A 12738-nucleotide genomic window follows, 5' to 3' on the forward strand; every position below is an offset into this window, starting at 1 on the left:
ACACACTCACACACACACACACACTCACACACACTCACACACACTCACACACACACACACACTCACACACACACTCACACACACACACACTCACACACACACTCACACACTCACACACACACACACACACACACACACACACGTTTCTTCTTTACATAAACGGAAATGTAGTATAACTTGTTCTGTAGCTTGCTTTATTCACTTAACAAAATGTTAACATCTTCCCAGTTCAGCTCACAGTTTGTTATGACTGCACAGTATTCCATTATATGGATGTACCAATATGGTAATAAACACATTTTTAAAAGTTGCTTTCTTAGTTTTGTTTTTAAACAATGTTACAAGAAATACTTTTGTAAACAAACCTTAGTGCATTTGTAGAATTACTTCTTATAGAAAAAATTGTTAGAAATGGAATTTCTGGGCCAAGGCATATGTATGTGCACTTTAAATTTTGACAAATGCTCCCCAAATTCTCTAAAACATATTTGTTTCATAATTTCCAAGAGACATCCCATCCAGACAATGTATCCAATATAAAGGTCTTTATATATTTTTAAACAAATGCAACAAGTCTCTCATTTGAACTATTAAATGGTGGCATTACTCAAATAAACCCAGTAACATAAATCAAAGTGTGATAAAAGTGGAGCCAAGGAGATACTGCACCTTCTTTGAAAAGCTCACAATAACTTAAAATCAAACATTTTCTGATATTTTTCTCCATAGGGTCTGGTGTCATTATAAGGGATCTGGAATCTTTTTTAATAATAATTTGGTAAAACATGTGGATTTCGGAGTTAGAAATTACGGAGATCAAGTCCCAGCTCTACTACTCATGTGACTTAGGCTTTATTGACTGTGATCTTACTTGTAGTTTCAAGTGACGTAACATTAGTGCCCAACGTCCCAGTTGTTGTGAGGTTCACATGGAGAAAACATCAGTAAAGCTCTGGGAACAGGGCCTGCCACAGAGCTGGAAAATGCTCAATAAATGCTAATAGCAATGATGATTATTAACAAAGTTAAATTTATTTTATAAGGATTTGTTCTTAGAAAAATATCCTTCATCTGTATCTTACTTCTCTAGAGCTGGGAAGATAGAATAACATGTATACTTCAAAATGAACTTCCCTCTGAAAAGAGGCTCCAGGATTCATGAATTTATGTCAGAAAAGCATAGAGCAAGATAGCCCTCCCAAGCCGACGGAACATATCCAAATCCTCCCCTATGCTCAGGAACATCCACTTAGCACTTATGCCTAAGTGTTGCCTGTGATTTGCAGAGTACAATAACGTCTCATCCAAACAGCTTTAGGGTATTTATCAGTGGTTTGTTTTTTTATGTGGCCTAGTCTCTTTTTCTTTCTTTAAGGTGGAAGAGTTATTAGTGAAGCAGTGAGAGAGAGAGGGCTGCTCCACAGACAGAGCAACCTGTGGCAGAGTCGCGTACAGTCCATGCTAACCAAAGCCCTGTGTAGGCTGTGTACTGCTATTTTGTTTTCTGGCTACTGACCGCAGTCATGCCCTAGCTATTGCCACACAAATGCTTATCTACAGTAGAGCAGGACTACAGTGACCTGCCTAAGGTCACACAATTAATCCAGGGGTTGGTCAGGGTTCAGACCCTTATATGTTGCTTAAGACTGCTTATTCAGGATGCTTTACAGCGGGCCAATAGATAGGAGGCTTCACCTGAAGGGAAGGGGAGTATTCTTTGGAGCAAGGAAGATCTCGCCAAATGTGCACTGTACCTTGGTTCTTCAGCTGTAAATCTTCCACCAGAGTTTGCAAGCTTTCCAGTCTGTTCTGAAGCTTCCTGCATGTTTTTCCTGTGGTTTCTATTGGCTGAGACTGTGAAGCTATTAGAAAATTGCTTAGATGTGATATTAAAAATCTATTTAATATATATTTTAGAAATCTTCCAATTACAGGTTAAATAACCGTTCCTTTCAAATAATGAAAATCTTAACCTATGAAAACCTATTTTAAAATAAAGAAGTGTCTTATCTAAATACTGCAATGCTAACTTATTTTATTTTGTTTTAAACCAAGTTGATTTACTCTTATTTAACTACACAGCATTAAATGGGATGAGTGAGAGAAATACTTTTTGTTTAATGATATATTCTGCATTGTAAATGACAGCTTCTCATAACAAACCTTAGAGTTCCATGAACTTAGAGTTTGGAAGAGCAAGATTTAATACTGACACTGGTGACATTCCTGAAAGTGTGTGAGGCCGAGTGCGCATTTTAGCTGCTGTCACCTGAATGAGGGAGGGGTTATAAGATGGAAGAGGGCAGCCTGATGCTCACCTGGCTGCAGTGAGCCGAGAATAAATGTGGCAGGAGTAACTGAGGAGGGGCAAGGTCAGTGATGGCGAACCTATGACACGCGTGTCAGAGGTGACATGCGAACTCATTTTTTTGGTTGATTTTTCTTTTTTAAATGGCATTTTAAATATATAAAATAAATATCAAAAATATAAGTCTTTGTTTTACTATGGTTGCAAATATCAAAAAATTTCTATATGTGACATGGCACCAGAGTTAAGTTAGGGTTTTTCAAAATGCTGACACGCCGAGCTCAAAAGGTTCGCCATCACTGGCCTAGGTACATGCAAGCTATTCTCTAATAAGGATGCTAAGTTTTGTCAATCTCTAAAAAATACTCAATGGGCAATCTCAAGATTGCAATTTCAGTCTTAGCCTCCGATGCGACAATTTGCCTAGTTTACCCCTTGCCAGTGGGAATGATACCCGAGAGCCTGGGTCCTCTGACTCACTGTCACACAGGATGAAAAACACTTCAGGTTCAAGTCAACATTTATTTATTTAACATCCACTTATTATCACTTATTCTAAATCAAACATTTTCCCATCTGTCTTAGCACACACACAAAAAGAACTTAGAATAAAAAATGAGAACATTCTGGTAAGTTTGCATGATAGACACTTGCATTTACAAAGGCATGGACAGAAGGGGGCTGGGATTTCAATAAGAGAAGTCACAACATTGTAAATGTAAATAAGAGAAGTCACAACATTGAAAAGAAGACCCAAAATCTTATTACAAATAGAAAAAAATCATTATTTGTGACAGAGAAAGAAAGAGATAATATTTACGTATGTCTATGTATATTTACTAAGGGGTGTGTGCATGTGTGTACACACAATAGCTATTATTTAAATCAGACCCACTTACGTTGCACAGCTAGCTAGCAGAACTTGCATATAAGAACACCAAATAAAATCTTATTCTGATTATAAAAAGGAACTTTCCGTTTACCAGAGCAGGGAAATCAATCAATCTCATCGGTGATATCAGGTGATTCTTACCTTTAACAGAGTCAGCTGAATGGATAGTTTTGGCGGACCTGTATGGAGATGTGGAACATATGGAACCTTCAGCCGAACTAGTTAGGAGGGAGTGAACCGGAGACTTCTTAGGAGAAGAATGGAATGACCGAGTAGCTGAATTTTTCACAGATGGATTGACTAAAATTTTGCAAGAACAAAAGAAAAAGCACAGATTTAATTAAAAATAGTATGTCACACTTCTCAAGTCAAACTTTCATGAAAAATGCTTCCAATGATGGGGCGAGGGAGAAAGGATGTCCTATACCCAGGGCTTGAGGTAGAACCCACAGGTCTGGACAATGGAGGCACAGACCAGCATGATTCATACAGCATGACTGCACAAACCAAACAGGTTCTTCTATATAAAGAAAACCATATCTCAACATATCGATAAAACCTGCTAAAAAGCAAACAAACAAAGACAAAAACAATCTTAAAGCTGCCAGAAGGGCAAAAAAGACAAATTACATTTAAATGAGCAACAATTAAATTTAGAGTTCACCTCTTCGTAGAAACAATGGAGTATTTTCAAAGTGAAGGAAAAATGTCAACCCTAGAATTCTATACTCAGCAAAAGATATTCTTCAAAAATGAGCATAAAGACAAGTTCAGAAAAACAGAAACTGAGAAAACATGTTCCCAGAAGACTTACATTAAACGGAACATTAAAGGCATAAGTGAAATAATATCAGATAGAAGATAAAGTGTAACTATGTGGGTTTATTTAAATGAATATTAACCGTACAAAACATGAAAGTTATCCATTGTGGTATTTACATTTATAATGAAAATATGTGATAATAATTGAATATAAGTTGGAAGAACAGTGAATGGAGTTAACGTATTCTAAAGTACTCAAAATGTATAAGAAAAGGTAAAAGCACTCATTTATATTAATCTAATAAGGCAAGGATATATCTTGTATTCTCTTGCATAAAACAATAATAAAAACATATAAGTGAAGTAAACAAAGAAATTGCTAAATTTCAAATGCTTTTTTTCTTCAAATATTAGTTCTTAAAAGATTTATCACAAGTTAAAGATTATTTATAAATTGAGTTTGTATTTATTAAAGAATATTTTATTTTGATTTTATATATACTTCTCTATAAAAGAAAATACAAAAACTTATCTTTTCTCGTATCTCGTTCACCTCACATCTCAATTTTGCCTATTTACATTATCACTGTCCAGATTTACAGCTATACTTTTGTTGAATAACCATCATTTTCAGTTTAATTTTTCCCATTTATCTTGTCTTTCATAGAAATACCGATTATGTGTCTATTTGCCCATTTGCCCTTGCCTTCTAAATCTAACATGTTTTCTATAATTATTTTTTATCTTTCTTAGTGCTAAATATTCCTTTTGTGTAAATTTTCTCTAGGGGGTCTATCATGTTTGTGAGTATGATTTCAGTCATATATATATATATTATTATATATATATATATTTAATAATGCTTTCCTTTGTACCATTTTTTTTCTTTTCCTTTTTTCTTTTTATTGTTTTTTAATCCTCACCCAAAGATATTTTTTCCAATGAATTTTAGAGTGAAAGGGGAGGAGGAAGTGGGGAGAGAGAGAGAGAGAGAGAGAGAGAGAGGAAGAATCATCAACGTGAGAAAGACACATTGCTTCCTGCATTCGCCCGAATGGGGCCTGGGATCGCATCTGCAACCGAGTTGCATGCCCTTGACCAGAAATCAAGCCTGCAACCCTTCTGTCTGTGGACCGATGCTCTAACCACTTAGCAAACTGGACAGGGCTTCTTTTCCATTTTTAGTCTCAGTTATGCCGTTTTGCTTTTCAACAGATTCTGTTATCTTTCAATCTCTTCCCCATCTCCTTATATTTACTGGTATAAAGAACATTTTGTCTATAAGTCTTTGGAAATTATATGGAGAACCATCTGTCCCAATTCTTCTCCTTTTCCTTTCATCAATGCTGTAAGTATTAATTCAGCACCTGCTATGCTCCAGGGAGGTTCTAAGTGCCTGGGAGATAGATCAGGCAACCGACCTCTTAGAGACATCTGCCCTTGTGCAGCTTTTGTCTAGCAGGAATAACACACAATGAACAACATAGATTAGTCCGTTATATAGCATATTAAAATATGTGCAAGCTAATAAAAGAAAAAATAAGGGGCTCTAGGAGTATGGGAGGGTAACATTTTTAAATAAGATTGTGAGAGTCTCATTGGGAAAGTGACATTTGAGCAAAGGCTCCAAAGGTGGTGAGGGGTTAGCAATGTGGAGGAACGGTGGTGGAAAGGCCCTGACCAGAAACTGGCTGGGATGTTCAAGAACAATTCAAGGATGGATGAAGCAGAGTGGGAAAAGGGGGAGAGTAGGAATGAGACCAGAGACTTCACAGGGATGTACAGGCTACTGTAACAGTGTTAGTCTGTATCCTCGTGGAAACAGGGAGCCACTGTAGGGTGTTAGGCAGCCCGTTCCAGTGCTTTCATTGGAAACTCACCTGTAGAGGGGAATGTGAAGCAGCTCGAGGGATCTTCCAGCTCTCCTGCATGCAATGCGACTGGCTCTCTGGAAGCATAAGAATGGCCATGCAAACACTCCATTTCAAAAACAGTGCTAATCTTGGTGGACAGAAGCAAGCTAATGCAGGCAAAAGTGAGGGCTTAAATATGAACTCAAGGTGGCAGTCCCTACCCTAACCTGCCAAAGCCCTAGGAAACCCTGTGAGGGAGACCCAAAGTTGCACTCTATGCATTCAGTGCCCAGGAACATTTTGCAAAATGAAAATGTAATAGTATATAATCCTAGCTAGAAAATTCACTTTTGTGTAATAGGAGCTATAAAATCCAAATCTTTCTCTCATGGATTCTAAGACTTATTTAAAAAAGAAAAAGAAAAAAATCTCTTAGCAATAGTAGTATCACTTTACAAAAGTATCAGATTTATTTAAATCAGTAAGTTGAAAAATCCACAGAGCTCTGTGGGTTGGGTACCCGTAGGAGAATATTATGGCAGCAGTTCTGAAGGTGGTTCCCTTGCAGGATTTGTGAGGTCAATAAGTCTTTGGAAATTTTCACTATAATACCAAGACATTTGCTTTTTAACTCTAAATCTCTTACAAGTATACAGTAAGTTTCACAGAGGCTCCATGACATCTGACATCATAGCCAAGTAAATGCAGATGCAAACAGGAGAATCTAGCTATCTTTTTAAAGCCATGCATTAAATTGTGAAACAATACCTTCTCAATGATTGTTTGTTTGAAAATACAGTTATAATAAAATAAATTATTATGGCAACATGCAATACACTTTGTTATTTTTAAACTAAAGGCCCAGTGCCTAAAATCTGTGCACTGGGGGTGGTGGCGGGGGGCGCTCCCTCAGGCTGGCCTTCGCCCTCTCGCATTCCGGGACCCCTTGCTCCTTACCACCCACCTGCTTGCTCCTTACCGCTCAGCTTGCTGTTCCTTAGTGCTGCCATGGAGGTGGGAGAGGCTCCTGCCACTGCCGCTGTGCTCACCAGCTGTGAGCTCAGCTTCTGGCTGAGCGGCACTCCCCCTGTGGGAGCGCATTGACCATGAGGGGGCAGCTCCTGCATTGAGCATCTGCCCCCTGGTGATCAGTGCACATCATAGCGACCAGTCGTTCTGGTTGTTCCGGTCGTTCTGCTGTAGTGGTTGCTTAGGCTTTTATTATATAGATACAGTGGGGCCTTGACTTACGAGTGTCCAGACTAATGAGTTTTTTTGAGATACGAGCTGTCTCTCAGCTGATTTTTTGCTTTGCGTTGCAAGCTCAAAAAAATTCGGGTTAGGAGCCAGCTTCAGTTACCCCACCGCTAGTTGGCGCAGCGAACATCACAGTGATTTGACATACGAGTAATTTGAGTTATGAGCTCCGTCACGGAACGAATTAAACTCGTAAGTCAAGGCCCCACTGTAGATGGAACTACCTAACAGTCAATGTGCCCCCCTGAGGGGTCCTGGATTGTGAGAGGACACAGGCCAGGCCGAGGGACCCTACTGGTGCATGATTGGGGCCAGGGAGGGACACAGGGGGTTGGTCAGCTGGTGAGGGACCGCGGGAGGGCTCCAGGGCATGTCCGGCCCGTCTTGCTCGGTCCTGATCAGCTGAATCAGTCCTGATTGACTGGTAGCAGCAAGCTAACCTATCAGTCGGAGCGTCTGCTCCCTGGTGGTCAGTGCACATCATAGCGAGCGATTGAGCGGCCTTAGCATATCATTAGCACATTACACTTTGATTGGTTGAACGGATGACTGGATGACCGGACACTTAGCATATTAGGCTTTTATTATATAGGATAAATAAATACCAGTATCTTAACACATTGCAGACAGATCACGAGAATTCTCCACTTCATATTACACAGTGTTTACAAAGTGTCATACTTTAAAAAGATATTAGCTTGTAGTGGGATCACTGGGTCAAATGGGAGTTCCATTTTTAACTTTTTGAGGAAACTCCATACTGTCTTCCATAGTGGCTGCACCAGTCTGCATTCCCACCAGCAGTGCACAAGTGTTCATTTTTCTCCACATCCTCTCCAGCACTTGTCGTTTGTTGATTTGTTGATGATAGCCATTCTGACAGGTGTGGGATGGTACCTCATTGTTGTTTTGATTTGCATTTCTCGGATGATTAGTGACTTTGAGCATGTTTTCATATGTCTCTTGGCTTTCTGAATGTCCTCTTTTGAAAAGTGTCTATTTAAAAAGTGTCTATTTAGGTACTTTGCCCATTTTTTGATTGGATTGTTTATCTTCCTTTAGTTAAGTTGTATGAGTTCCCTATAAATGTTGGAGATTAAACCCTTATCAGCGATAACATTGGCAAATATGTTCTCCCATGCAGTGGAATTTCTTGTTGTTTTGTTGATGGTTTCTTTGACCCAGTGATCCCACTTCTAGGAATATATACCAAGAAAACAGAAACTCCAATCAGAAAGGATATATGCACCCCTATGTTCATAGCAGCACAATTTACCATAGCTAAGATCTGGAAACAGCCTAAGTGCCCATCAGAAGATGAATGGATTAGAAAACTGTGGTATATCTACACAATGGAATACTATGCTGCTGTAAAAAAGAAGGAATTCTTACCATTTGCAACAGCATGGATGGAACTGGAGAGCATTATGCCAAGTGAAATAAGCCAGTCAATGAAAGAAAAATACCACATGATCTCACTCATTTATGGATAATTAAGACCATTATAAACTGATGAACAAAAATAGATACAGAGGCAGAGCAACATCGAACAGACTGTCAAACTTACAGCGGGAAGGCTGGGGAGGATTGGGGGGTGGCAAGGGTGGGTAAGAGATCAACCGAAGGACTTGTATGCATGCATATAAGCATAACCAATGGACACAAGACACTAGGGGGGTATGAGAGGCTAGGGGAAGATCAAGGGGAGGAAAAAAAAAAGAGACATATATAATACTCTGTAATACTTTAAGTAATAAAACAATTAAAAAAAGATATTAGCTTGTAAGAACATGTAATAAATAACTTCAAAATGCAATGGGGATTTAATTTTAAAGCGTGCCTTTAACATTATGTAAAACGTGTTTTGTACTCATTCAATAGAAACTTATCTGACCACTGGGTAAAGCAAGCAATAACACTACTGGTCTGCAGTGTGTTAACATTTAAAAATGCTTACATTAAAATTTACTTTCCAATACTTAAAATGGCAATAGTAGAAATAGCCCAGATAAACAAAAGCTCTTTGGAATCCTCAATGATATTAGTGAGTGCAAAGGGGTTCTGAGACCAATAAGTTTGAGAATAGCTATGTTAGGAAAAAAACCCTGGAAAGGAAGGCCATGGCTACATTGTGTGTGTCTTAATGACCAGGTTAAAGAGTTGCTCAATGCAGTAGGCAGTGGGGAACCTTTGAAGTTTGGGGCTGGGCAACAGATATAGTCTGGGGTGTGCTTTAGGCAGACGGATTTGAAATTAATGCATAGAAGTGACTGGAACAGGCAGGAGAGCAGAGACTGAAAAACATCCACACTAAACACTGCAGAGGCCACCACAATAGTCCATCAAGAAAGGCCGAAGGCCTAGGCTGAACAATGGCTGCCAAACATAGCTGTATCCGAATGCCAAGAACCTACTGATGTTACCTTATATGGCACAGAGGTTTTGCAGATGTGGTCACATTCAAGATTTCGAGATGGGGAGACTATCTGGATTATCTGGATTATCTGGATGAGCCCTGAATGCCATCATAATTTTTTTCTGAGTAGGAGGCAGGGGGAGATTTTATATAGAGAGAAGATGATAGGACAATCTCAGCAGAAAGAGATTGAGGATGCTATGCTGTGAGCTGTGAGGATGGATGAAGGAGCCAGAGGTCAGAGTGCAAGAAAGGAAGCTCTAGAAGCTGGAAAAAAGGTCAGGAAATGAATTAACCCTGGGAGCTTCTGGAGGCTTGTGGCCCTGACAACATTTGACTTCAGATCAATAGAACTGATTTAAGATTTCAGGCCTCCAGATAAATTTGTATTGTTTTAAGCTACTAATTTTGTTACAGCAGCCATGGGAAATTAATACAGTTCGAGGGGATATTGCAAGAAGAAAATGGATGTGAGAGCTGTTTTAGAGTCAAAGTTATTAAGATTTGGTGACTAGACAAATGAGACAAGAGAGAAAGAAGAATCAATGATAATGTTAAGATTGAAGCACAGGTGCCCTGGGAAAGCAATTGTGCCAACAGAAGTGTGAGCTGGAGGGGAATGGTGTTGTGGAATGGCCATCTTTATTTGTTCAGTAGAGGCCCAGTGCACGAATTTATGCACCCATGGGGTACCTCAGCCTGGTCTGTGGGATTGGGCCGAAAGAGGCTCTCTGACATCCCCCAAGGGGTCCCAGATTGTGAGAGGGTGCAGACGAGGCCGAGGGACCCCACTGGTGCACTATCGGGGCTGGAAAGGGACGTGTGAGGTTGGCCAGTCAGGGAGGGACTGTGGGAGGGCTCCAGGGCATGTCTGGCACATCTCGCTCAGTCCCAATAGGCCGGACACCAGCAGCAAGCTAACCTACCAGTTGGAGCATCTACCTCCTGTTGGTCAGTGCACATCATAGCTACTGGTCGACCGGTCAACTGTCTGCCCCCTAGTGGTCAGAGCATGTCACAGTGACTGGTCGACTGGTCAATTCTCTGCCCCCTGGTGCACGTCATAGCAAGCAGTTGAGCAGCCTTAGCATATCATTAGCATATTACATTTTTATTGGTTGAATAGAGACCAGCCGACCAGACACTTAGCATATTGGACTTTTATTATATAGGACTAGAGGCCCAGTGCACAAAAATTTGTGCACTCAGGGGGGGGGAGGTCCCTCAGCCTGGCCTGTGCCCTCTCGCAGTCTGGGACACCTCGGGGGATGACCACCTGCTGGCTTAGGCCCGCTCCCTGGGGGATTGGGCCTAAGCTGGCAGTCAGACATCCCTCTGGAAGCCTGAGAGCCCTCGGGGGATGTCAACTTGCCAGCAGGGAGCAGGCCTAAGCTGCAGTCGGACATCCTTAGCGCTGCTGAGGAGGTGGGAGAGGCTCCCACCACACCACTGTACTGGCAGCCATCAGCCTGGCTTGTGGCTGAGCAGAGCTCCCACATGTGGGAGCGCACTGACCACCAAGGGGCAGCTCCTGCATTGAGTGTCTGCCCCCTGGTGGTCAGTGTGTGTCATAGTGACCAGTCATTCCCAGTCGTTCTGCTGTTAGGGTCAGTTTGCATATTACCCTTTTATTATATAGGATAGAGACCTGGTACATGGGTGGGGGTCGGCTGGTTTGCCCTGAAGGGTGTCCTAGATCAGGGTGCGGGTCCCGCTGGGGTGCCTGGCCAGCCTGGGTGAGGGGCTGATGGCTGTTTTCAGGCTGGCCACACCCCCTTTAGGGTGGGGGGTCCTCACTGGGGTCCCTGGCCAGCCTGGGTGAGGGGCTGATGGCTGTTTGCAGGCCGGTCAAGCGCCCCCCAGTGGGGACCCTCACCCCATGGAGGTTTAACCAGCCTGGGTGAGGGGCTGATGGCTGTTTTCAGGCTGGCCACACCCCCTTTAGGGTGGGGGGTCCTCACTGGGGTCCCTGGCCAGTCTGGGTGAGGGGCTGAGGGCCGTTTTCAGGCTGGCCAAGCCCCCTGGTGACGGAAGCTCCCAGCCTCTCCTTTTTTCTTTTATTTTTTATTCTGAGATTTATTTACCTTCTATAATTGAAACTTAGTAGCCCTGAGTGGAGCTCAGAGCTAGCCAGGGTGGGTGGGAAGCTTGGCTTCCTCCATTGCCAGGGGCAACCCAAGCCTCCTGCTCACTCCACCTCCGTGGCCATGGCCAGCTGAAAGCAGGTATGTGGGGTTTCTTTATCTTCTATAATTGAAACTTTGTTGCCTTGAGTGGAGGCTACAGCTGGCCACGGCAGGTGGGAAGCTTGGCTTCCTCCGTCATTGGAGCAACCAAGCCTCCTGCTCGCTCCAGCTCGGTGGCTGCCGGCCGCCATCTTGGTTGGGTTAATTTGCATATAGTCACTCTGATTGGCTGGTGGGCGTGGCTTAAGGCATAGCGAAGGTATGGTCAATTTGCATGTTTGTCTTTTATTAGATTAGATTATAGTCTTTGGGTCATTGTTTCATTTACTGAAACATCCATATGGAGATGTGATAAAAAGGAGCTAGATATTATGAAGCCTATATTAGAAACCTTCTTTAGGGCATTATGTTGCTTATCTATATATATAAAAGCCTAAGAGACCGGTCGACCAAACAACCGGTTGACAGTTTGCTATGACAGGCACTGACCACTAGGGGGCAGATGCTCAATGCAGGAGCTGCCCCCTTTTGGTCAGTGCACTCTCACAGCCAACCTTTTATGGTGGGCCAACCTCCTGCAGCACCTCCATCCCCTAGGCAGGCCAGCCCTGATAGGCCCCGATCAACCCTGATCACTGGCCAGACCGAGGAACCCTACCTGTGCACGAATTTGTGCACAAGGCCTCTAGTTAAATTAACTTCTGAGAGATGTTGCTTTTAGTCAGATTAATTCAAGCACAAATACCAGAGTTACTTGTTCCTTTTTTATTCTGCTCTGGGTATGTGGAATATATTGATTTAGTTTATATGGCTACAGAAGTTTCTGGATTAAGAAACATTACTATAAGATCTTGATTAAAGAAAAGGTGCTGCACCTACAGTGAAATACTGAGGTAAACAGCAATTGTGATATTCTTTCTCACTTATTTGTGAGTTTAAAACATGGCCAATTTGTCAAAACCGGTTCGGCTCAGTGGATAGAGCATTGGCCTGCGGACTGGAGGGTCCCGGGTTCAATTACGGTCAAGGGCATGTACCTTGGTTGTGGGCATATCCCCAGTGAG

General features: G+C 41.9%; 1 protein-coding gene across 1 annotated transcript in view; it reads right to left on the minus strand.

The window, feature by feature from the left end:
• CCDC158 (coiled-coil domain containing 158) overlaps positions 1 to 12738 on the minus strand; it is a 79973-nt gene that overhangs the window by 902 nt on the left and 66333 nt on the right. Inside the window, exons 22-24 of the mRNA XM_036337032.1 lie at positions 5843 to 5910; positions 3342 to 3500; positions 1755 to 1862 (exon numbers count right to left, since the gene is read on the minus strand). Of these exons, the coding sequence (XP_036192925.1) occupies positions 1755 to 1862; positions 3342 to 3500; positions 5843 to 5910 (335 nt within the window). The remainder of the gene's footprint in view (positions 1 to 1754; positions 1863 to 3341; positions 3501 to 5842; positions 5911 to 12738) is intronic.

This window comes from Myotis myotis, unplaced genomic scaffold (assembly GCF_014108235.1).
Source record: "Myotis myotis isolate mMyoMyo1 unplaced genomic scaffold, mMyoMyo1.p scaffold_m19_p_1, whole genome shotgun sequence".
NCBI classification, from domain to species: domain Eukaryota; kingdom Metazoa; phylum Chordata; class Mammalia; order Chiroptera; family Vespertilionidae; genus Myotis; species Myotis myotis.